The following is a 24,907-nucleotide window of genomic DNA, read 5'->3' on the forward strand; positions in this document are numbered from 1 at the left end:
GTCAACCTGCATCAAAACTTTTTTCTTCTGAAAAAATAATGAAGTTTTCTTCACAAGTAAATTAATGGAACGAACCATCATGTAGCTATGTATTCCGTCTAAAATAGGAGTGTAAACTTCAATGGTGTGCAGCTATGTATGTAGAAAACAGCGTGCATATCATCAGGCTGCGGACGTACCGACAGATTGACTTGACACGGTAGATTCGACAATTTGTCTTGCTGTATTAAAAAACGCCTGACACCACTCGCTTCACACGATACGGCCCTGATTCCGGTTATGCTGGTTGAGTTTCTAGAATAGTTATCGAATTTTCTCCTGATACATTCTACGGATTGAAAAGGGTTAGAGTTTCGCTGGAAACTGACAATGGTTCAGCCGATGCGAACTCCATCGGGTTCTGAGATGCAGGCTGCATAATGTTTATATCTACGCTACATGTATGTAGGTACTCATATTCTAATAGATGGGTTGAGTATACTGGTACAGTATGTATTCAACAGCAGTGTTGCCGCGCAGGGCGGTACAGAATGTGCGTCATTACATGTACTTACCGTTTCTGAGAACACAACGGCCAACAACTTTTGATTGGATGAAAATGAAAAAGATTCGATGGGCACAATTCACTTTAGATTCTGACGCGGGAGGCATTACCACAGGCGGCAGTGACTGAAATTCTGCACCTCCCTCCACCCACCATCTCATCGCCATCTTGATTTCATCACCAATATAACCGCCAATGTTTCGACTCAGCCTGCGAAACAAAGTAGCTGTGGTATTCCATCATCAGGCAGATGTTTGGAAGGCGCAGTCATATGCGTTGATAAACATGCAAGAATACGTTATTGCACAACCAATTAACGTTTCACAACCTAACAAAAGCAAAAAAAAAGTGTAGCTGAGGCTCAAAACAATGAAAACAACGGTTGTGAGATAATCTCATGTGGTAAGATAATAGCTCATATGTAATAATTCTTCATACCCCTCTATCGTTCTATCTTACAAGTGTTCACGCTCAATGTACAGAAATACTAATGAATACAGGAACATTATCATTTACAGTTGCATTATTTCTTCCACCTATTCGCATTATTAATTAATGCGCCCCCCTCTTTCTGGAATTATTGAACGTTTGCTACCCCCACTAGCATTACTGTTCGAACGTCGGTTCATGAACCCCGAATTTTTCGCAGGACTTGTACGACTTGTACGGCTGCCCTTGGAACCAAAACCGCCCCAAAAACCTGTGCTTTTTTCGCCTCCGACCAAGCTATTCTCCTCGTCCGCCCTGTGGTCTCGGCTCAGCCTCCTGGAGAACCTATTCAGGCCTGGGATACTGCTTTTTCGTCGCTTCGCCTCATCCATCTCCTCGTTGATGCTCTGTTCAGAATGCAGCACACGCTTTAATGCGCGTCCTGCTGCCTCGTCCAGCTCTCGCCTCCATGCCAGTGTATCCGATCGAGAGATACCCGTAGTCGGCGGCCCCTGAGTTGATCTGATACTGGCGGAGCTTTCCGATACTGGAGGCGATGGAGTACATCTTGGTGGAGTGGCTGCTGAAATGAGCGGATCACTAGGATGATCAGAACGCTTCTCAGTAGCTGAGGAGCACGTGTGGTGTTGTGAAGACATCTGGAAATCCTCCGGGGAATCTGTGGAAATTGCTATGCCTGGATAACCGTCGTAAGAATGGACAGAGAAGTTTGAGGAGTGTATTCTATTCTGGGCAGGCGAGGGCAAGATGACCGAATCCGATGTTCGGTCCACAGATCCGATGGGGCTCGGAGGTGTGTATATCATTGCTGGTGGCATAAACTGATGTGGGTTTTCCATAATTTTCTGCGATCCAACAGGCTGGCCTCGTTGCTGTATAGACTCCCCGAATTCGAATCCTCGAAAGATTGTGGGGCTGACTGGGGAGACGGGAGAGATATTCAGGCCATTATGAGCATTAGGCTTCTCGTTTGCCACGTCTGTGTTGATCGGTGTCACCCCATGATTTGAGTAATAGCCACCGGTGTTGTTGCTGTGGTCTATGGAAATCCATCCGCCATATCCGATATTCTCCTTGTCGCCACTAATGGCAGCTCCGCCGCGAGGAGCATGGGGCTCGAGCGACTGGGCCTGTTTTCTATGGTTCTTTCTGCATATACAAAAGACACATGCCCCAATCACTGCTGCTGTTAAGCAGAAGGCACCGATGGAAATCCCAACAATTGCTGGGGTCGACAACTTGGGTTTTTCTTTCTTAGTTACAGCCGTACTCGCCGAACTTGCAGTGGCACCATCGGAGACAGCGGTGGTAGTAAGGGGGCCATCAGCTGCAGCTGTAGGAGTTGTTGAGATCTGGGCTGTAGGGGAAGGCTCTTGAGAAGATCTCGAAGCTGTCGAAGTCTCAGCCGCTGGTTCGGAGGAACCCGTGGCGGAGGTCGGTATCTGCGACGACGTTGAGCTAGTAGAAGTCTCGGTCATCGAGTCTCTTGACTTGCACAGACTCTTAACCGTACTCTCAGATTCATCGTGCGCTTGTGATCTTGGACCACCACAGTCCCCGTCGATGCATTCCCAGAGAGAGTCTTGAAACCCCGGTGAGTTGCAGAGACATGCTTGACTATTATCCTGGCAATCCACATCGGCAATTTTCCTTGATGTGCATTTTACCGCACAGCTTGGAATAAAGGAGAGAAAATCTGGTAATATCTCCCGCGGTCGCAATCCTCCAGGCAGGGCTGTTGTGAATGGGACGATGCAGGATATCGTGAAAAGAATGACGAATACAAATGATGATTTTGGTAATGAGGGCGACATAACCTAGGCAGGTCAAAAGTGTCCAGTTAGAAGACATTTTTAAGTAAACACAACTGAGGTTCGAGCCGCTTTTTCTGATTGAAATAATCATTTCCATTCGAACCAAACTGGATAGCCTCGGCCCAGCCTCACATCCCTGCCTAGGGCAACGAATAAATGGGTGTTAAATATACCTTGATTATTTTCACTAAAACGGCCTAAACAACTGAGTGTCGTCGATTCCTACGGTGTGTTGTATATGCCGTCGACCTTTCAATCCACCAACCCTAAGAATCTCCAGCTGCACTAGGCACAGGTAATAAAAACTGGCCTTTTCCTTGAATACTCTTCTCGCTGATGCCCAGTGTACCTTTCCTACGCTTCTTCAAAGACACGGTTAAATGCGTCGTAGTTGCAATTGAACGAAGTAGTCGTAACTGGGAGTTGATATCGCAATATTGTTTAGATCTCCGGCCCAAACAATTAATCCCAGAGCAGCCGAAAGGAGGCTCGTTCGTTCGAGATCAACTCTGAATATTCGAAGGAAATAGTATCTCGAAAAATCTACCATCATAGGTGCCCCATGGTGGGGAAGGCCTCTTTATGATGTGAGCACACACATGGCACAGCTTAATTCCCATTGTAGGTACTCTACAGACACTGAAATCAGCCCGAAAAAACGCAGAGATGGGCTTTCCGGTGTGGTTTCTAAATTTGAATGGAAGCGCCCAACCCTGTTCGCTCGTTGGTGATCACGCACAAAACTAAGCCCAATAAGTTTAAACAACCGTTGACAGGGCGCCTAAGTTTAGCTGCCTTGACTTGATTGGTTCGGTTGAACATCAATTGGCACACTTCACTCCAATTGGGAACGACACGAGGTTAATAAACAGCCAAATGTTGTTCTACACACCTATCGCCGGATTGTTTTTAGTTAATACGCCAAATTGGGAAACGATATACTTTTCAATTGGTGGGGTGTCAAGGCTATAAAAATCATCTTATGAATTCTGTCCAACGAGTTTAGTTGCCTCCGATGATTCCGATGAGGACATCTGGCTACATACTTCGTCAAAAGTTGGAGATCATTTTTTTTTCTTTTCCCTTTCTTCCCGAGAAAGTGCATGTAGCCCCGTGGTCGCATGGCATATTCTAGGTACATAGTTTTTCGCCGGAGAAACACCATCTAAACGGCTTTGCGGCTGGAGAACTTTAGCTGAAGTAGGTACAAGAATTACTCGGTATTAACGTTACGACTTTAAAATTCGAAGCACAAGTAATGAGAGGCTGTGGCTTTGCAATCTATACCGTGCTGTATGCTTTACGCCTATGGGCAGCAACCAAACATTAAAGCAATTTCTCATCCTATAGTAGTGATAATCCAACTACTATTGACTCAATCAAGAAATGTTGACTGAGTTGCCGTTACTGCATTTAACCAGCATGTAACACGGCAAGAGAAATGTCATCGGACTAGATGTTGTGGTACGACGATTATCATTGGTTGATAAAGTCAACAGTCAACAATAGCACAAACATGATCTACATAGGGGTTCAGAATAAGGCTCTGCACAAGACCTCACTTATACTCCACGTCAAAAGACATTATGAGAACAACGCAGAGGACACTCTGGGCAGCGATGGAAAATGCTACAATTGCAAAGAACGCCGTTTCATCAAGGATTATTGGCGGAATCATCCAATGAGATTCATTCATTGTGTTATGGAAACTGGAAATCTCTCAAATAAGGACTTCTTATTAAGAACTTAACCACAGTGAGTTCGTTGTTTCATGGCTTCAGCAACCCCAGGATTTAGAATTGACTCTCTCCAGATCAGCGGTACCAGGAGCAGGTAGGTTGAATATAGTACATACATGTATGTACCTATTCATGGCCACACAGTTTCCCTGCAACCTAGCTAAGAGAGACTTTGTCTCAATCGCTCGGTTGAGATAACCGTAGGTCTGCCCTGGACGCATGTAAGCAGCCCGTCCTAGCTACCCCTTTTCGCTTCAAGATGCTTGTCGTCGCTAAAAAAAAAAAAAAAAAAAAGGAGGAAGAGATGTTTGGCGAGATGCCTTCCTTCCTAAAGCGGAGTAGCTGACCATCGCCATAATCACCAAGCTTTGCAGGGTACGCCATCTTTCTGTTCCGCAAACATGGGTGCAGAGCCCCTCCAAAACGCCTCATCGCATCATGCGTCACTTGGGATTATAGGTTCGAACCCCCCGCCACACCCCGCCCTTCCGTTCTAGCTAGAGTTTCACGCCTCTTGCCCCTGCCGCTTCACACCGAATTCCGCTTGGGGCCTAGGCTGATACTCGCACCAGTACTACTTGCCGGGTGATGCTCTGTGATCTAGAACCAGCCAGCGATGCAACCTCGTGAAATTGATTGCGCTCTTAATCTTACGACACCTTCCTATATAATTACTTCTTTCTCATGTTTGCAATTAGCCCTTGGTGTGGGTCTTGGCAAAATTGAAACGGCCTGCTTAGGCGGATCGACATAATCACAAAGTATCACTCGTCTAATAACATCTTTAGAACTGCGGAATTTTCTGCTTTGAAATATGACAGATAACTCTAGTGGAACAATTAGGAGAGTATCATCATTCCTTTTAAAAGTCACGGACAAATTTATGGCATTGACAAGACTGGTTTTGGTAATAGCATAACTACTTTTTAGCGTTGAGGTACATGGACGGTCTGCTCTTATGCGTCACTCATCTCCGTACAACATTCAGTGGGATTTTGAGTTACGTGCTGTTGTCGATCTTAAACTACTCGTAACTCCTTACTCGGACAACAACATAATATTCTATAAACTCTTAGTCCTTGCTTCAATCTATCGTGTCCCAATGGTAGGTTTCTATTTGGATCTTGGATCGGTATAAAAAGTAGCTGATAATTTTTTGACAAGGAATAATCTGAGTTGTGAGATTGAGATTTACAGACTATCGTTGAACGACCCCAGTGAAATCAAAGAACTAATCGATAATTGGGGAGAGGGGGAAGTTTGCTTAGTTGATAGTCGAAGATTTGGGACACGTGTACGTACATATACATACACACTCAAGGCGGTATGGTAAGTGTGAGAAGTCTGAACAACTGATATGATAGCAGGTACGGAGATAGAAAAAGCTAAAGAGGCGTAGAACCTTTGGTTATGGCCAACCGGCTTACTGGTGGTATAAGTACGAATCAAAGTTATTACCTGATAAGCATTGGATTTTCCTTTTCCTTTCCTGTCGATGAATCGGTGGCAGATATGCAGATATGATACAGCGGATGTACCGAAGGCACTGATGATACATAAAAGATGAGATGCAAGAGCAAGAGATGGCGAGACATTCCGCTGGAAGGGAAGACAAAGGCACAAAATGAGGGGGTGGGGCTGTTGCATTGGATGAGGGTGGTGTTGCTATTAGTCGTGGGCATAGTCATGCTAATAAGTAATTGGACTCGTCTTTGGCTGCTCCCACGAATAACAGGACACCCGTTCGAATTCTAAGTGATGGTTTCTGTCACATGAACGTTGCATATTGCATAAAAAATTCCTTCCCAAACCAGTGTCAGTCCACACCCCCCGCACTACCTTAAATTCACTATGAGTTGGCTGACCGCAAAAGGCCATAGCTTACTATTGCCACACGACAACACTGAATCATGTCAATGATAGGTTGTTCGTATATTCTACTTGAGAATTGATATTTCCCCTCCGTACATGATCAATGTACTGAGGTATGAACAGTTAGAGTCAAAATTGGTATTTCTGGGCGTCTAGTGACAACTGTACAATCACTGACTACGTATATTTCTCTTGGGAAGAGGATGCAAGTTCAGGCAAAATTATTGGGTCATTCTTAGTACTGAAGCATAGACGAGTAGATTGGCTTATGTACATATCACGAGTACAACCTATCACGAGTACACCTTTAACTAGTACGTTTCAGCCCCTCTCATCACGCTAAGTATGTGTCGACTACATATCGATAAAATATTCTTCAGGCGTGCTTTATTGCGCGTAAGCTAGTGTGCGTACTCTCGCCATAGACGCCACGGCCCGAACCGACTGGCCTTGCGTACATCGCGGATAAGTCGCACCGCCGTACACGTCTAGATCTCAACTCACGCCGAGATCTCAACTCGCGTTGCCAGCTGCCAGAAGAAAAAAAAGTGACAGGAAAAAAAAATAAAGCTATTTACCCGTATTTACCGCACGGCGGAGCATAGTCCGATATTTCTACTCGTCGTGTTTAACGGCGGCTGGCGAAGAAGGCACGCACAAGCATTCGTCCAATGATACTTGAAACGGGTTTTTTTCCTCAGCCAAAACAACAACGACAGCAAATTGTTTTGTCTCAATCACGATACGCCTCTGTATATTCACATAATCTAGACGGTTCCAATCGGCTCAATTAAACGGCTCCGCGGCAGTTTAGGATTGAAATACGAACTGGAGAAACATTTTTTACTTTGCACTCGAAATGAATGTGATAGCGGGAAATGTGAAAAAGACCGGCGAAGAGAACGACCACATAGGATGGTAAGGGATACACTTTTTCGAAGTGGTCATCGGCTCACCATTCTTTTTTCATTTTTCATTTTTTAGCCAAAGTCAGCAACGCATGTTATTTCTGACCAGATCGACAAAGATCGGGAACACGAGCAAGTCGATATGTAGCTAGAATTACAAAGAACCGTCGTCCCCGGGAGAAGGATAGTCTGGAGTCGAGGACGGGTAGTTGGCTGAGGATTATGGGCTGAAGCCGTAGTGAGTGCAAATATTTAGTTTAGTAGTCGGATGGTTCTGATACTAACCCCGGGTGTCCCCTTTCGGAATAATAGTATAGCTGTCTGGTTACAAATAGATTATGCCTCCTGACCATTGTGACGCCGGGACGATCAAGAGAAGTCGACGGTGAGCAAGTGCCAACGACCAGTTACAAATAACTAGCCCGGGTATGGTTAATAATCAGATTGAATTGAATGGACAAACCCCACTACCCGCCAGGATGCATTTGCAGATCGTGTGTCGTGGTCGGTTCCCGTTCTCGAATAAAGTAGTGGCGGGATAGCGTAGGTAGAACCATGGTACCTATGTCTACTCTGTCCCAACAGCATGCATACCAGTATCAAATTTGACTCTACTCTACTCCTCCAATCCTCGGGAATTTTAATCACAAAAAACAAACATTGCTCATTGATCCCCGTCATCTTATTCACACCGCAGCCAAAAGAAAAGTTCGGAGAAATCAGTGGTTTCTTGCTCAATCAATCCTCGAATCAATCAAGCAGCAAGGAAAAACGTGGAAGAAAAATCGAAAGCAGAAAAACAGGAAAAAAGCAAAGAAGCAATAAAGGGGAATCGATTCGCCAGTGGAAAAAGAAAAAGAAAAAGAGAGGGGAAAAAAAAAAAAAAAAAAAGATACCATGCATCAAAACCGTGGTTATGTAAATTCTGAAAAGCTTGCAAAAAAAAGGACTCGCATAGATGATTCGTAAAGACACAAAGACACAAAGACAAAACGCTTTATCATAGAAAAACAGGGGCTAAAGGAACAATGATAGATGGACTGAAGGTGGGGAAAAGACAAAGCGAAAACAAAGTATAGCATCATGTATAACATGCCGCAGTACCAACAAAAACACCTTTCCCAACACAACCCCGGCCATTCCGAAAACTAAATATGAAAATCGTACCCGTAGGTTAGATGCAAATTCATCAACAGACATGAAACATGAAAGAGAACAGTAATGCATAGGAGAAAAAGAAAAGCAATGGGCTGGCTGGCTGTAACGGCAAGACCAAGGACATGCAGAAAACAATGCTCTACTCGTTATCATTCTCATAGCTCCTAAAACCACCTCCCCACAAATGACTTCAGATGCCATGCATCCTTTCCCTATTCAACTTTTGGTTTTTAAGATCTATCAGTAAAGTTCAATCATTCTGTCTTATCAGCTTCAGCCTTCGAGCCTCCAGAAGAACCTGCACCATCAGTACCAGCAGTATTACCACTACCACTACCGCCGCCGCCAGATCTTCTGCCTCCACCTCCGCTGCTAGCAGCTCTCTCAAGCAGCCCACTACTGCTTGCAGACCGCTTGTGCAGAGTTACGTTCTTTCCCTTCATACTCAAAGCCTTTCTGAGTCCCTTTGCACTCCACTTCCCACCGCTTGCAGTGGACATCGCACTCCCACTCCTCCTCAAACCTTCTCGTTCCTTGCCCTTCCCCCCGGAAACAGGAGAATTGTTCCCAGAGTCTGTGAGTGCTCGTGTGGGTGCTCTTGGCGCTCTTGGCGGTGAAGCAGGGATACCCGACTCGAGTACAGCAGCCCTCTTAGGACTTGGTTCAATATCCAACATACTTGGTGGTATGACTCCGTCAACAGCACCACATCGATCCCTCGGGTCGTGCATCGGTACAGGAATAAAGCCGGATCCTTCAAAGATTGACGGCTCTTTAGAAGGGTGCGAAGGCTCCAAATCGATCAAAGGCTGCACATCGTCTGATTCGGATTCTGTCTCCTCAAGCTTTGCCTTCTTCAACTCTGCGCGGATTTGCTTACGCCACATCATAGCGTACCTTCCTCCCTTTGCAAGAAGCTCCTCGTGGGTTCCTGCCTCGATGACTTTACCTTCGTGAAGACAGAGAATCTGGTTCGCCTGCGTGATGGTTGAAAGACGGTGCGCTATAACGAGAGTTGTTCGGCCCTTTGCAAGTTCTTTGAGAGCTGCTTGAATGTGCTGCTCAGTTTCAGAATCCAATGCAGCTGTTGCCTCATCGAGGAGAATAATTTTAGGGTCCTTGAGAATTGTTCTTGCGATTGCGACACGCTGCTTTTCGCCACCGGAAAGACGTAGTCCACGTTCTCCTACTTTGGTCTCGTAGCCATCAGGGAAACTCATGATCTTATCGTGGATACTAGCAGCGCGGCAGGCTTCATGGACCATTTCGTCAGTTGCGTCGGGGTTGGCGTATTTAAGATTGTACATAACGGATTCGTTGAACAACACAGTATCTTGAGGGACAACACCGATCTTTGAACGGAGAGAATCAATGGTAATATCACGCACGTCTTGTCCGTCAACCATAATAGATCCTTGTTGAATGTTATAGAATCTAAACAACAGTCTCAAGACGGTAGTTTTACCACCACCACTCTCTCCAACAAATGCAGTTGTGGTTCCTGGTTTGCACACAAAGTCAAGACCACGGAGTGCGGGCTTGCGATGATCGTAGGAGAAATGGACGTCTTTGAAGGTGATTTCACCAGTGCAAGAACTAATCTTCTTGGCTTCTGGGGCGTCTACAACCGTCGGCTCTTCCTTGAACTGTAATTTTTATTAGCAATTATGCAACTTATAAAATTCAGATTTTAACTTACCAATTCAAGCATTCTCTCAGAATTGATCATAGAGCTTTGAATGCTCCTGTAAAATGTCCCAAAGAAATTCAGCGGGCCTTGCAATTGAGCAAGATATGCCAAAAGAGATACAAATCTTCCAACTCTAATTTCCCCAATAGTAACCTGCCATGCAGCCAAAAAGCAAGCAATGACAAGTCCAATTGTAAAGACCAGATTCTGCGTAACGTTCATAACGTTAAGACTAAGTAGAACCTTTCTCTCTGCACTCTGGTAAGCCCTAACTGCAGATCTATAGCGTCCAAATTCATAGGCCTCAGCATTGAAATATTTGACGGTTTCGTAGGCAATCATAGAGTCGTTCTTAACGGCATCTTCCTCGCGCGACTTGTTGACCATTTCACGACGGATATCCGCACGCCACTGGGCCATTCTGACGGTGATGTAGAGGTAGCAGAAAGTTACGATGGCAACGATAAGCGCATAATATCTGGAATATATTAGCCATGACCATAATTTCAGGCTATATGGGAAACTTACGCATCAAATTCAAAAAAGAAATACGCAATAGCCACACCCAAATCTACAAGCATGGGTACAACCTGGAACGAAACCTGCTCAAGGAAATTATTGATTGCATTTCCCTTGCTGAGCGCGCTCAAAACTTCGCCAGTCTTTTTGCCAAGATGGAAATCGAGTGATAGCGAGTGAACATGTTCGAATGCAGATGTTGATAGTGCTTGATATGAATATTGCCCAATAGGAACCCACAATGTACTTCTAAGGGCGCCAAGAACACCCATGTTTCCTTGAAGGAAGCGGTAGGTAATGTATAGCACAATTTGTTCCCATGGGAGGCCTAAAAAAAGAAAAAACCAATTAATTCCAGATCACAATTTTAAATGTCGTGCAAAGGGGGGCTCACGCTGTTTCTGACCGTCTCCAGCCAAAATATCTGTAATCTTCCCAAGCTGATGTGGTACCAAAACATTCACCCCGCGCTGCAAAATCACAAGGATAAAACAAATGATCATCAAAAATTGCAGTCTACGGCTTTTACTTGGCCATAGATACGGGAAAAAGATCGCGTATCCACGAAGATACTCCCACCAGCTCTGCTTAGTAAGGGTCATCTTCCTAGCCCATCCCGCAGGCTCATCCGGAGATGGTACACCATTAGTCTTGCTAGCGCCATAATCAGCGGAACCAGATGGCGAAGCAGCACCACTCAAAAGAGGTGTAGATTCTTCAGAATCAGTGGGCTCTGCTCTAGGCTTTGGTGCGATCACAAGGATAAAATACAAGAACACAAGAAGTAACAGCAGAAACAGGCGGGAAATATCGATGGATAGATCGATAATCTCCCAGTTATTAACAAGGAAAATGCCGTGCTTCTTTTTCAGCGTATTTACGAGCTCTCCGTCTTTCGGTTTATGTCTATCGAGGTCTTCTTCGTATATGTAGAGCTTGGCACCGAGGAGTAAAGACTCCCCGCAGATACCTAAAACCCAACTCGCAAAGTGAGGAAGCGTAGGGTACAGGGTGTTGTCGATTTGCGAGATGAGCATAAGCGCATAGATGAACAGTAGCGAAACGGTGCAAATCTGTGGCGCTTATTAGCTATTAACGCCCCCCAAGATCCAAATTGTGATGATGTATTGCTATTCGATGAACTCACAACATAGGCTTGTCCAACCCACCAGCCACGGGTTGTTAACGCGTGGAAGATCACGCTCGCCGAGTTAAGCACGAAGGTCATAATAATCCCCACAAGCAACCAATTGAACACGGCCTTTCTCGTCGGCGTTAGTTTGTCATCCGACCCTCTTTTGCTCTTTGCTGGTGTCCCCCCGGGGAAGCGACCAGCGATTCTGGCAAAGAGGCCAGGCCCGTCGTTTCCGCTACCAGTATCGCGAGTCCTCCTACCATTCTCGTAGATTCCGTTGACAGATGGCGGTGAGGGCCTCGACGACTGGGACGTTGAAATTCCCCACCAAGCGAGCGTGAACAGAAAGAAGACAAATAGAGCCAGTGGGTAGACGTAGCGAGTATACAGTATGACCTCACCGAGCGGTGATGTCGCAGGAATGCCCGGCTCCAACGGGGACTCCGAAGGGAGTGGCGACATGGGGATAATGGGGTTGTCCATCACGATTGCTGCAGGCAGGAATCGATTGTATGGAGGAGAGGAGGGGAGGGGGGGAGAGAAGGAGGATGATGATGGTGGTGAAGAGTGAATGAGTGAGGGTGAAGGAGGAGAGAAAGATTGCGAGAGTAGCCAGCCACTTGCAGGTAGGCAGGTTGAGGAGGCGGGCGACCAGGCAGGCAGAGTTACTGGCTGGCAGACAGGGCTGTTTTTCTTCGACTGCAGCAAGCAGTAGGTAACAATCTAACTTCTTTGTTTCTTTTTTCTTTCCTTTCGAAAAATTCTTCTCTTTCACTTTCTCGACTTTCTTTTTCTCTGATTTCTTTTTCTGTCTTTGGGAGGAAGAATTATTGATCTTCCAGTTCTTTATGAGATTGTTGACTGGGACCTTCCCTCTGAGTAGTAGGTTCCTGTAACTACCTTGATCTCCAGATCTTCCAGGCGTCTATCTCCTCACCAACAGCTCCTTAGGCTCTTTTTCACACACAAAGGTGATAGGTTTTGTGATATCTATTTACTTCACGTTGGTATTTCTAAGCTATGTCGTCTTGTCCTCTGCTACCAGAGTGACTAACTCTGAATTGCCTACTTACCTATGCAATTCTATGTTTGATGGCCGCCGCGACTGCAGATGACGCAACACCACAGCATACACAGGCACTAACAACTAACTACTGCTGTACGGGTGGGACAGGGAACTGTGACGCTCAACGCAACACAGCAGAAAGGAAAGGAACTCTCTGTGAGAGTCGGACCAGCGGTGACAGCTGAAAAAGCAGACGGAGCTGATTTACAAATTGGTGTTTGTTCGGAGGGTGAATAGGAGGGCGCGGGTCAATTCAATGGCGAACGAGTTACGAAGCTCTGTAATATTTGACTAGCTGTGTAGTCACGTAGTGTAGCATAGCAATCAAATCAATCAACATCCATCCCATAGGCATGATACGCGCACCGCCGCCGCCGCTGCCACCACCACCTCCAGGGACCTACATCCTTATTGATACTGCTTAAGGACTCACACCTACCTGACCTATCGATACACGCAATTTGACACACTTCCCCAAAGGGTCCCTTTTCCTTATCCTTTTCTCCCAGGGTTCTCCCCGGAAACGCCCTCTGTTCTCTAGCGGGGGAGGGTCCGGAAAAACCTCCACGGTCAATCCGTCATTCCAGGATCGTGCGAGAGAAAAATAAAGATCGTCGCGAATCGTCGTCGTAGGTGTAGAATAGTAAGTGGGGGAGGAGGGGGAAGTCGGAGATGGAGGTGGAGGAGTGAACTGGAGGAGTGGAGAGAACATGGGCAAATAAGAGAGTTTACAAACTTCCTAGTAGGTACATACTGTAACTTTTTCTATATGGGTATGTATGTACCTTCTTTTCTTTTTCCTTTTCTTTCTATCGCGCGTGTCGGAAAGTAAAATTGAAAAAGTAAACTTCACATAGATAGGGCATGTACTTTATCTGCTCCCATTCCCTAGATTGTCATAGGTATGTACTTGCGCCGCTGCGCTTGCCTTGGAGGCGAGAAAGCGAGAGAGTCCGTTCACCACACCGCATGTCAGTCAATCCCGTGAGTCCCCCCCCATGAAAACCAGATTGAACATCACCTCCTCACCCGGTTGAGACTACTGGTTGCAGGACATCCAAGCTTTTCTCGTGACCACAGCCTCTCATCTCTCATTGGTCCCTACTTCATCCAATATGCTCCTACTTGACAACTCATCCACTCACTCACCATGTCTATCTACTTGCGTGATTGAGTGCTGGTCCGTTATTGTTTCCCATCTTAAATATAGAGCATCTATTTGCTGCTTCTGCATGAATATGTGCTCTTCGGCCCCAACACTGCTCTTTGCATATGCATGTGGAAGTAGGCATAGTACCACTTCTTCTCTTCATGGCCATGCACTCAATGATATCGCTGAGGTATCGGTGAGTTGAGCTTAATCAAGAACCCGCCGAAACAAACTTGCCTGAGTAACGTTAGTTGGATCTAAGGGTTGTACCTATCATAATTCTACTAGAGTAAAACATTCCACTCTTGGGAGTGACTCGTGCTTTTCGATTCTTCACGCTATATGTACCTACTCTAGAGTATCCTCCGACCTATTCTTCTGCCATGTGCCCTACGGGAACCAACCATAATCCACAAAGACCCACCTACCGATAACGATTCTTGACCTCACTTCATCACTTCATGTACTCTACCTACCCCACGCACAAAGTGCGAACCACCAATGTATGTGCGATCCCAACTTAACTTATCTCCACCATCGTAAACGAGTCCAACTAGTGCGTCGGTTTATCGATCCCGCAGGAACTTGAGGGGTCCTCCCTGCGTGAAGTGTTTTATGTATCATCCGCTTCTCTAGCTCAGAAAGAAAGGAGGGTACCGTGACCTTGCACTCGGTACCAGTACCCCATTTACTTGGCTTGGTCATCCCTGCTTCGGAAGGTCTCCCGAGAAAAAAAACCCGAGATAAAAATTGTGATAAAAATAGTTACTACATATATCCCGAGTGAGGAGGTACATACGTTCATAAGCAGTTTCTGATGGCCATGATGCTGCTGATGCTGTGATGAGGATGGTGATAATAGTGGTATTGGTGCTCCTCCGGTCCGAGAAGGCGATATCAAGAACTCAACAGGAGAAAGATATTTGTAATACTGAATACTATTGGAAGGTGAGCAGCGGTCAGCGGGCAATAGAATCTAGGAGCAGTATTGGATACCATAAAAAAAAAACGGGGCTACATAACCCGATCCGATTCCAATCAACCAACAGGTGTACCTGCTCTACTTTTACAACAGGTATGTAGAGAACTCTAGACTCCGAGTAGAGTGAGTATCGTACGTATCGGGTATTTCCTCAACCATCTGTCTATCAGTTTGCTGTCAACATCTGAAACAAAGGTGGAGAGACCTTCACTTCACTTCACTCCATCTCACACTCGATTGTAAATCTGGCCTGCCAGAAGTGACGCAGCGTGTGAAAGCACTCAAGGTACTAGTATTTTGCTGACGTTTTTGAACTGGGCCATTATTGCATACACCCAAAATCATGAGCTTGGCGTATTTTTGTATGGCATGCAATATCAGTCGCGTCCACAAACGTCAGAGAAATACGAGTAGAGTATCGGATCGGATCTTTACCCCAGAGTGGAGAAAGACGACAACGAGGAGACAGAGGAGAAAATACTGTGGGCCGGTTTCGAAGCCGTCTAGACTCCGAAACATGGAGGGCATCGACAGCTCGGAAATGTGCCCCCTCCCAGCCCGCAGCTGTCACTTCCCCGGAAAATATCCCAATAATTGAAACGAAACGAAACGAAACTGACCAGAGTCGAATAAACAAGCACATCCTGTCACCCGCTGGGCTGGCGGCTTTTTTCCGAATGCTTACACTTTCTTTTTCTCCGTTAATTCTCCGGCCGGCCTTAATATCCCTCCCTGATCCGGGAAAGGTAGCCACACTATGACGCGCAACTTCTAACCGGGAGTGTGATATACAGTATTGTAAAAGTAGATGTAAACCCTTCTACCCATTACAGAAAGAAAAGAAATTGTTCACAAAAATATCCGATGTTTTATACATATATTATTAGCAATGCAATATAGAGAAGAAGGAAGAAGAAAAGAAGATGCGGTTACAACGGCGGGGAGACATAGATCCTTCTTTTCTTTTCCTAAGTAGCCGGAGGCGGAGGCGGGTCCTTGCATGGACCGACCGACCGTTATGTTCAACTGTATGTTAACGGCAGAGAGGCACATGATTGCCGTGTTTGTACTGTAACCCAAATCAGATGTAGCTCTGCGGGCAGATAGGGCAAGATACCGTATTTAGGGGGTTTATTTGACGGACATGGTATTCCTTGTAGTTTCGAAGAGGTTTGAGTGAATTAAATAGCGAGGGATGTGGAAATGATAGTTTGACAGGGAAACATGGAACAACCATTGGTAAGATCTAACGTCAGCAGTATTTTTCATGCTATCATTAACCACTATATATATCACAAAGGAGATGATGTTGCTATTAAAGTATTCTCTGCTAGGTATCAATAATTATAGCCCTGAACCCCGCCATGGTTTCTTTTTACTGTGTATGAGTGGTTACTTAATATTAAGGCTCCGTTCGGACGAGGGAAGAAATGATAATGCGCAAAATTGAAAAAAGTTTTTAACTAACATGAGATAATGATTTTCTGGTGTAATGGAGTTCGGAAGACAAAATTATAAGACGGCGTAATATTGAGGATCTAGGTATGAGACATATCAGAGAGGTCAGAAACGTAGCAATAATTAGCCCTCAAGGTAATTATTTGAAGGTTGCCAAAACCTCATTGTTATGGACCCACTTAATTCTACCATATAAACCCGCAACAATTCAGGCGGTCCGAACGGAGCCTAAGCTTTTACCAGTCGACTCCTTATAATTATTGGATCCGGGGTCAGCATCGCGCCGAGATTTCATATCCCCTTCTTTTCTTGTTTGTGGGTTTACAGAGGGGCTTAACATCCCTTTTTTCGGAAGAAGGCATAACATAATATTTCGGGTGATTTTCGGTTTGGAAAGCTTGGTCTCCAATTAATTGAAACTATCTCGTCAACAGCTTAGATAAAAGAAATTCCTTCTATGATAGTCGAGTCTATCAATATAGTTAGCTAGGCCTAAAGACCGCTTTGTATCGAATCTTTGGATTAACGAGGTAGATTGTCGACGAATTACGCCTCGAATATGCCTTTTGGGTCACTGAGATAGATAGTTCATGCAGATACGTTTTGTCTAGCTTATGTATACACCGCAAGCCATTCCGATTTATTCTCGTTTACTGTATATTCTACAGAGATCGGCATCGCAGGACGCGTGATTACCCAAAATGCATGTAGTGTGTAGGCTGAATCAGCAGTTGGTAAATGCTACCTTAATCATGAATTTGCACTCGGATTTTCTTACACCATGGGTAGGGGCTTTAATCAAGATATATTTTACCGAACGGATATATATAAGAAGCTTAGAGATAGGGTATTTTCACGAGAAATATTTTCATGAGATAGTATATTTATATTATATCGGAAACCCCCACGGCACACTCCAGAGCTTATGAGGGGAGCTAGTGAAAATTAGTTATAAGGTGACCCATGGGACTTATCTTCGGACAATTCAGCTGTTTCATTACCAGCACAGAGTAATATAGATCTAGTTTGGTTTTTAATATCATGCTGTACATGTGACCTTAAGCTTTCATTGCCTTTAATTTTTGGCCAATGCGATGTACTATATATGGATTTGGTTACTAGAGACTTGAATCTTTAATTTGCTTATTGGCCCATCGATAGATACCGAGACAAATGGCGGATATTCTAGAGTCTGAATGTTGTGAGGTCTTAAGTTAGACCTTAAATCATCTTGTACACTCTGCCCAGTTTGTATGCAAAAAATAGCCGAGCATATTAGTCTTCCGGAGCCATCCACTAAATCAGCCTATAAACTGAGGAATCAGGGCTTCTTGAGGTTAATATGGCTGAGCAGTTATTCCTTGAAGCAACAGAACGGAAGACGCTTATTATGTGAAGGTATTTTTGGTACAGCCATCCGCGATATTCAAAGTATCTGATAAGAATCTTTGGCAACGGCTTATTCTTGGGTATATATAATTTAGAGCTGGTCAATGACATTTCGAGTCTCTTGGGAGTTCAACGGGATCATGAACTATCACTCGTATTTTAAATAACACTTGAAAACGTTTTCCCGACGATATACGTTGAAGAATAAGTAAGAAATCTTATAGAACTATGTGAATAGTGAATAGAAAGTATCAACGCGCTCGCATGATGCCCCTGAAGGTAATTGTTAAATGGATTGGAGGGTAAACGAACACTTGATTAATTAAGCGGGGGCCTGTGGAGGATTATTCTCACCACATCCCAGCTAGCACATAGATATATTCCGGCTCATAAAATCGGCACAAGCCATTCGAATATGTAGTGCTTAGTGAATATTCTGATAATCATTCTATCTTATGAGAAGAAAGTACGTAAGCTTCTGGAATTTAAACCTGTTCACCGAAAAATAGAAATGGGGACCCCTCGGGTGCTGGAGTTATGTGAAATTCACTGAGAAGTTTTTTTTTTCCCATAAGTTTTCAAGTGTCATGCAAGTCGTGACCATTTCCCGCTTCCAACGGAATAGGTTTGAAAGTTCCGGAATCATATGATATTCGAAATATGCTACACTACTGCCAAGATGCTCAGTGAGTTAATAAAGCACCCCGTACAGTGGACAGAGAGTAAGAGCAATTACCTGGCGGTTTCAGGACCGCTGGAGGTGCCAACATCTTACCTAGATAGCACAATTTTTCAGGAAGATTGTTAGTTGTTGAAAGCTTTTGCTCCTGACCAAAAGAGAAAGAAACATTGAAATTCCTAATTCCCGCGGGGTCTTAGACAAGTATCAAAGCTGTGCCTTCTGCTGGTTGAGAGCCTATGTTTTGGTGATGGGAGCGAATGTAACATCCTCATTCAAGCACCTAGATTGGTGCTTCAGTTTCTTTCCCCCTGTCGACCTAGAGCAAAAGATTTGGACAACTGACAAGTCACAACAATATATAATCTCCAGCATTTTCAATAGTGAGGAAAAATGTCCTCAGGCAGTCTGTGACTGATCCATCCAGTGGTCTAGCTTCCCGGGGGCTTATGCGCTTTAGTATCTTTATGGGACTGAGTATACAGTGTATTTATGAATAGGATAAAAGCCTATAGAAAAGGTGGCCATGCCTTGTGACAGATCAATCAAGTAATCAATCGTATACATGACCCGTGATCTGCGAGTGATATTTCATGATTTCATATTAATCGAGTGCGACGGTGAAGAAAGACATTACTGACAAAGAACTCGAGACTTGTACTACTGAATGGTTACCACTGTATGGTGCTGAACAATTCGCCTTCTCTGGTGATATAGCCCTTGATCTGGTAGGATGATATGCTGATCTGCATGTTTCATGGCCAGAACGGATGGGGTTATCTGACCTCTCGCCCAAAGCTGCTGTTGACATAGAGGCGGTGCCGGAGTATGTAAGAAATTGTAATTGCTTTTGGAGGTTCGCGGCTCAAAATGTGTTTCCACCCCTTCACTGGACCTTCATGTTCAAACTGACGATATACTATTGGTAGGAGCCAAAGCCAGCCGATCCACCGAGAATTTCCTATTCTGTATTCGCATTAGTTGTTCCAGAGGGTAGAGCTTTACACTGGAGGAAACGTCCATGAAGTGGTGGGCGAAGAAGCTGACGGCTAACCGCTGTCATTCCAGCTTCCACCACTGGGGCTTGGCACACAACCACACCCAATTTTCTAGTACACATATCCAGTTAGTTCCCAGTACAGGCCTGCAGCCACGTGAGATTTAGGCTATATACGGCTTGGAATAAAGGAGGAGGGTGTGGGAACGTATGTTTCTGGAGTTACTAAGATTGAATAGGGATACATGTATATATGGCACTATATCTTGGGAATGTTCTTTTTATGACCACATGGCGAATTGTACATATGCCTAGAAATCTCGGGGCCAGTTCAGTACTGAAGCACATGTATGTAGACCGGTGGTGTCCTTTTACAAACACATGCATACATGTACATGCATAAAACCATATCACAGTCCCATTCTCTATTTTCCCATGACCGTGGCTGGAGACGGATACATATCCATAATATCTCATTTATGATTGACCAACTCTAGGGTAATCACTAAGTATCGTTCGATACATATATATTATTTCCATAATCAAAGGGAAATCATCACGTTTCTTACAATTTTGTAATAAGAATATGAAACGAGTCAGACTATAATGAAATCACCAACCTCTCCACCTAACCCATACGTCCTTTACAGTGTTATCAGGACCAACAACGAAATACCATCCGTGCCCATTGCTCGCAATGCAGGCGTGCTGAGGCCAGATTCTCACCTTTCCTCCAACCTTGAGCTTCTCCCCTGCACCCTTCACCTTCTCCACCAATACACCATGCTCCTGAGAGATCTTATCCACAACCCATCCACTTTCCTTTGGTGTTCTTCCAGCACCAGGCATTCCCCAGTCTGAGACTGCTCCCCAGCCAGGCCATTCCTTACCTGGCTCACGCCCTAACCCAGTGGTGCCAACTGCCACGAGTGCCTCAGTCGATCCACCCTCACCACGACCGGGGTAGATCGAGACTACCTCAGCAAGGACCGAGATAGCAATGTCCTTAACCCCCAAGCTATGCGGTTCAGGAATCGCATGAGTTGAAAGCTGTTGTAGATCAAGCATTGTGTAGACACCTGCGTGAACCTCAAGGCTGCATCGCTTGTCAAGTGATCCAAGATCTTGCGCAAAGGTCCTTGTGGATTCCGGATCCTTCGTCATGGTTGTTATCGACAAGGCTGTGGGTGTAGAGCCAACGGAGATGGTCCATTTGCGGCTACTCTCCTTTGGCAAACCAAACTCTTTGTTTGCCGAGAACATTGCCAGCTCTCCTGCCTTGATTTCCTCTGACAAGAGTGTGAAGACTTCGGTGGCATTTGTGGCGCTGTATGAGTGGCCGGCATGGGTGTAAAAGCCCTTCAAGAAGACTTTCCCAGTGGTTTCAAGTTCAAGGAAGCGGATACGACCAAGAAGAGTTTTGAAGCCTTCGGTAGCTACCTCAATCCCGGCACGGTGAGATCCTACGTCGAGCTTGATGAAAAGAGGCCATTGTTTCGCCCCAGGGGCAATGGACTTGAGAAGCGGTGTAAGCTGATCAGGGTGGTCGATAAGAAGACTGATAGTAAGGGCTGGATAAGCAGAAGAAAGAGCCGAGAGCCTAGGAATTGCTGAGGGCGCAAGGGGGACTCCATATAAGATCTGAAAAGAGGCATTAGAAGTATTCACGTGACGGATATGCACTTTAATGATGTGCTGAAATCGAATTGGTACTTACATCGTCCACAACGCCTTCCTTGATCAATGGGGCCAAGGCCTCTGCCTCTCGTACTGTAGAAACAACCAACTTTCCACCACGTCTTTTTCCAAGCTGTAGGCGGGTCAATTCAATAGTCTGCATGTAATGATTGCGTCGTTAGCAATAACATCCGTGCAAAATTATCCTAGCTCTTGATCCCAGTTAAATGTGGGTCTTCCCAAGGTGGGTATGATCGTGGCCCATGCCACACCATCCCAGGTTACGCTCCACGGATGATCCTCCCAGTCCCGAGACAACCACACCATTTTATCTGTTTTGTGGGGAATAAGAAAAGAGGAGGGTGCGCAATTTCTTGACAACTCACCTTATGAGTTTTTACATGGGCTCTAAAGTCAATGCCAAAAGTCTTTGGAGCCTGGAGCATACGCTCGCAATTACGCTTGAGTACAGCTTCATCGAGAATCACAGATGGAGATGGAAGATCTGAGATGTGCTTTCCCAGAAAATGCTTCCTCAATTCCGCAGAGGAAGGGGCAGGGTAGATGGTATCAGAAAGCATAATTGAGGGTTGTATCGTTGCCAGATTGCTGGGACGAGGTCGGAGAAGGCGGGGTAAGTCTGTGGGGAGGTGTGTCTGGGTTAGGGTCGACTTATGGCTCTGTAGAGAGTACCGTTGTGGGGATGTGCGTGGTGATGTGTACTGAAGCTGCTGTGGTCAAAGAAGTAAACGCGCGTTTATGATAGATATAGAATAGCCGTGGTCGTACGTGCTTCTCAACGGAATCCCGAGGAATTGGAAATTGTCAAGTTCCCGCTGTTAGACTTTGTGGGGGACCAACGTCTAGTTATACTCGGGCAGAGGCAGAAAAAGAAGCTATAAAAAGATGAGGCATTGTTCAATTAGTCAAACAGTCGCATGTCCGTTCCTACGGCTTGCTGGATACGGCGGGAAATGTGTACATATTCCGAGCCCAAAGGCACTTCCAGGCTTCTATGCACCCCCCCCCCCCCAAACCCGCTTTATTCCCACCCCTTCAGATTGACTGGGTACATCATAGGTAGATAGATCCTTTGCTCTCTCCAAACCTCACCGGATCACACGGAGCCGTACCCTACACTTCTACCCTGTATTATTACCTGATCTTCCATTGAGTTCCAGCTGAGGTGATATGTAACCGACCTCCTGCACAGGATACTGGAGGCATATACGCCCATAAAGCCACGCCATCATACCTACATACGTGTATTTACTCTATTCTACTGGTGGCAATAGTTTTGCAAGAGGAGTGTCCCCACTTTTTGTGCAAGCGAGTCCCGGCGATTCTCAATCCCAGTTCTGGTAGCATTCCAAATATGTGATTGAACAGAACTGGCACTCACGGCTAGGTAGCGTAAGTACTCTAGGCACGCCTACGCGCAGTTATAAACGCGTCTACCTGCAGCTGCCGCTAGTTTTTGGCCCCAGAAAACAACTAATTAGATAAGGACCCGCGGAATAGTGATACATACCTAATAAAAGGAGGTATGTAATATTGGAATTAAGAAAGAACAAGCAGAAAAAGCCTTTTTATGACAGAATTCAATCATTAGGAAAATAAATAAATAAAGAAAAGAAGACTACATGCCCCCTGGGTGATCTACATTGATATCATACGGCTTCCTAGCCAGGTAGAAGAAACTGTTTGCTAAAGTTAGTTCGATGCACCTAGAGATATGTCATTGGGCGGGATTAAATTGAAAGGATAGGATGCCTCACTTTGAAAGATAAACATGAATGTGTCTATTACCACAATCCCGCTGAGCTCCCAAGCATAATTCCCGCGCCGACTCTGCGCTCATACCCAACACCCGTGTAAATAGGGCTAGTCCATAAGCCTCGAAACTCGTTTCAGTGTTAACTAAAGCCCAGTGTCCTATTTCTTTCAAGTGTGGATCTTTAGGCCAAGGTCCCACTGGCATGTGTCTGATTTCTTCTGTAATGTCTATGAAGCCAGCGCCCTCAAGATACTCCTTCGCTTTCACTGGCATGTTTGCAAGGCCCATTATATCGAGGGCCTTTTTCCAGGTAATCATGTATATCGACAATGGGCAATCGGCGGGGTAGCTATTATCATCGCAACCAAGTTCCAAGGCATGCTCTATTATCTCGACGTGACCACCAGGGGTAAGGTGTCTGTATAAATGCAGTTATATTAGTTCTATGGCTGCAATAGTTGGTCTAGAATGTTGAATTGACATACTTGTATATTTGACCCATATAATGAACCCAGTCCCTTATAGAGGAAGAGAGCATCCGGGAATGGATAAAGTCGAAGTGGTTCTATAAAGTTATAATTTATTTAGTTCCTTCAGAGAATTACATATGTATTAACGGTTCACACGTACAGGCGGGTATGTCCATTCTAGTTCTGCATCATCAATTTCGAATCGACAATTCGGAAGTACCCTGATAAAAACGCCGAAATTAGAATATAGTTTCAAAGAAACGGGGGGAAGCGAACTACTAACAGGTTTGGTTGAATTGGGCTCAGATCAATTCCGACGATTTCTGCCTCGGGATATAATCTAAGAAATTCCCACACAAAAGCGTATTAAACTAAGGATGTACGGTTACAGACCGCTTTCTAGCTCAGAGAAAATCTTACTCCGCCATATCAAGCGCCCAAATTCCAGTTCCACAGCCAACATCCAAAACTCGCCTTGGAGGGTATTGATCCAGAGGTGCGAGAGTAAGCTTGCCGTATAGTAGTTTGAGGAATATATGATGATGCATATCGAGGCTACAATCGTGGGATTAGATATCTAAAACGTTAACTAGGCAGAAAGGGTCAAAATACCGATCTTGCTCCGTCTAGAAATTGTGTAGTGAGTATCATTCTTGTCTATTTTGATAAATGTGCTTTTGGGGGGCATACCTCATCGTTTGGCAAAAAGTATTGGCCTTCTGCATATTTATGATACCTCCTACCTTGGGAGATTTAGTTAGTAAACAAAGCGACGGAAAGATTTCACGTACCATGTTCAAAGGGGTAGTCAGTGATACTCGATGTTAGAGAAACACATTCGCTTTGGCTACTACACGTTGATCTGATAAGTGTCTCTATCTTCTCTATGGGCTACAATGTACAGCACATGGCTGGACCCAGTACTTTGGTTCGCCGCGGCTCAGTTGCTTTGGGTACATTTGTGTTCCCAACATGTCAACTGCAGGGGGAAGAATTCGGTCACTCACTTCCCGGAACTTTGGTCCTCATCATCGTCCCCCACCTGGTAGTACTGGTAGGAGAATATGGTCAGATTTTAGAAGGACAGGGAGTGTAAAACCTTCACCGTGAAACACCACCGCCAAAACCATCACCACCACGACTACCACAAATATGATATGATGACTCACCATGCCAGAATCTACCTCAATGTTGCTTACAGGAATGACGGGTTCCTTCTCATTACCCGTATTGCCCATGGTTTGCCTCCTTGACCAAAGAGTTCTCAAAAATAAAAAATAAAACGCAAAAAAACGGAGCACGTTTAGGACGTGATGTGTGGACTGTGAATCGACAAAACTTGGATTAGATGGGCAGTCGAGCGGTGCGGAATAAATCGGATCAGATCAGATCAGACGACGCATAGCGTTGAAGAGCAAAAGGGCCCAGGATGG

The 24,907-nt window shown here is 45.1% G+C and overlaps 9 protein-coding genes across 9 annotated transcripts; 4 read left to right on the top strand and 5 right to left on the bottom strand.

Annotated features, from left to right (window-relative positions):
• Positions 1-1,092: 1,092 nt before the first annotated feature.
• Positions 1,093-3,428, bottom strand: LAJ45_10057 (uncharacterized protein; the record flags this gene model as incomplete). The annotated part of the gene is made up of 3 exons (XM_046119588.1): positions 1,093-2,811; positions 2,982-2,995; positions 3,356-3,428. The coding sequence occupies 3 exons, from the start codon at positions 3,426-3,428 to the stop codon at positions 1,093-1,095; spliced, it is 1,806 nt and encodes a 601-aa protein (XP_045967219.1).
• An 896-nt stretch (positions 3,429-4,324) lies between these two features.
• LAJ45_10058 (uncharacterized protein) lies at positions 4,325-5,372 on the top strand (the record flags this gene model as incomplete). The annotated part of the gene is made up of 6 exons (XM_046119589.1): positions 4,325-4,457; positions 4,538-4,563; positions 4,622-4,641; positions 4,914-5,118; positions 5,246-5,253; positions 5,336-5,372. The coding sequence occupies 6 exons, from the start codon at positions 4,325-4,327 to the stop codon at positions 5,370-5,372; spliced, it is 429 nt and encodes a 142-aa protein (XP_045967220.1).
• A 133-nt stretch (positions 5,373-5,505) lies between these two features.
• On the top strand, positions 5,506-6,819 carry LAJ45_10059 (uncharacterized protein; the record flags this gene model as incomplete). The annotated part of the gene is made up of 5 exons (XM_046119590.1): positions 5,506-5,577; positions 5,624-5,652; positions 5,712-5,725; positions 5,823-5,876; positions 5,947-6,071. The coding sequence occupies 5 exons, from the start codon at positions 5,506-5,508 to the stop codon at positions 6,069-6,071; spliced, it is 294 nt and encodes a 97-aa protein (XP_045967221.1).
• Positions 6,820-7,278: 459 nt separating this feature from the next.
• Positions 7,279-7,775, top strand: LAJ45_10060 (uncharacterized protein; the record flags this gene model as incomplete). Its single annotated transcript, XM_046119591.1, has 5 exons — positions 7,279-7,337; positions 7,404-7,471; positions 7,561-7,565; positions 7,640-7,712; positions 7,771-7,775. The coding sequence occupies 5 exons, from the start codon at positions 7,279-7,281 to the stop codon at positions 7,773-7,775; spliced, it is 210 nt and encodes a 69-aa protein (XP_045967222.1).
• Positions 7,776-8,739: 964 nt separating this feature from the next.
• Positions 8,740-12,312, bottom strand: LAJ45_10061 (uncharacterized protein; the record flags this gene model as incomplete). Its single annotated transcript, XM_046119592.1, has 5 exons — positions 8,740-10,131; positions 10,185-10,653; positions 10,704-11,022; positions 11,089-11,767; positions 11,842-12,312. The coding sequence occupies 5 exons, from the start codon at positions 12,310-12,312 to the stop codon at positions 8,740-8,742; spliced, it is 3,330 nt and encodes a 1,109-aa protein (XP_045967223.1).
• Positions 12,313-12,788: 476 nt separating this feature from the next.
• On the bottom strand, positions 12,789-13,607 carry LAJ45_10062 (uncharacterized protein; the record flags this gene model as incomplete). Its single annotated transcript, XM_046119593.1, has 4 exons — positions 12,789-12,819; positions 12,903-12,934; positions 13,188-13,190; positions 13,335-13,607. The coding sequence occupies 4 exons, from the start codon at positions 13,605-13,607 to the stop codon at positions 12,789-12,791; spliced, it is 339 nt and encodes a 112-aa protein (XP_045967224.1).
• Positions 13,608-13,664: 57 nt separating this feature from the next.
• Positions 13,665-14,338, top strand: LAJ45_10063 (uncharacterized protein; the record flags this gene model as incomplete). The annotated part of the gene is made up of 5 exons (XM_046119594.1): positions 13,665-13,668; positions 13,753-13,761; positions 13,872-13,879; positions 13,948-14,241; positions 14,297-14,338. The coding sequence occupies 5 exons, from the start codon at positions 13,665-13,667 to the stop codon at positions 14,336-14,338; spliced, it is 357 nt and encodes a 118-aa protein (XP_045967225.1).
• A 5,824-nt stretch (positions 14,339-20,162) lies between these two features.
• Positions 20,163-21,808, bottom strand: LAJ45_10064 (uncharacterized protein; the record flags this gene model as incomplete). Its single annotated transcript, XM_046119595.1, has 3 exons — positions 20,163-21,191; positions 21,268-21,384; positions 21,614-21,808. The coding sequence occupies 3 exons, from the start codon at positions 21,806-21,808 to the stop codon at positions 20,163-20,165; spliced, it is 1,341 nt and encodes a 446-aa protein (XP_045967226.1).
• Positions 21,809-22,866: 1,058 nt separating this feature from the next.
• LAJ45_10065 (uncharacterized protein) lies at positions 22,867-24,712 on the bottom strand (the record flags this gene model as incomplete). Its single annotated transcript, XM_046119596.1, has 11 exons — positions 22,867-22,927; positions 23,006-23,422; positions 23,490-23,569; positions 23,635-23,695; positions 23,758-23,814; positions 23,895-24,029; positions 24,087-24,100; positions 24,165-24,217; positions 24,266-24,324; positions 24,482-24,525; positions 24,644-24,712. 11 exons carry the CDS (start codon positions 24,710-24,712, stop codon positions 22,867-22,869), a joined length of 1,050 nt encoding a protein of 349 aa, XP_045967227.1.
• Positions 24,713-24,907: the final 195 nt, after the last annotated feature.

This window comes from Morchella importuna (assembly GCF_003444635.1).
Source record: "Morchella importuna strain M04M26 chromosome Unknown Morimp01GS041, whole genome shotgun sequence".
NCBI lineage: Eukaryota > Fungi > Ascomycota > Pezizomycetes > Pezizales > Morchellaceae > Morchella > Morchella importuna.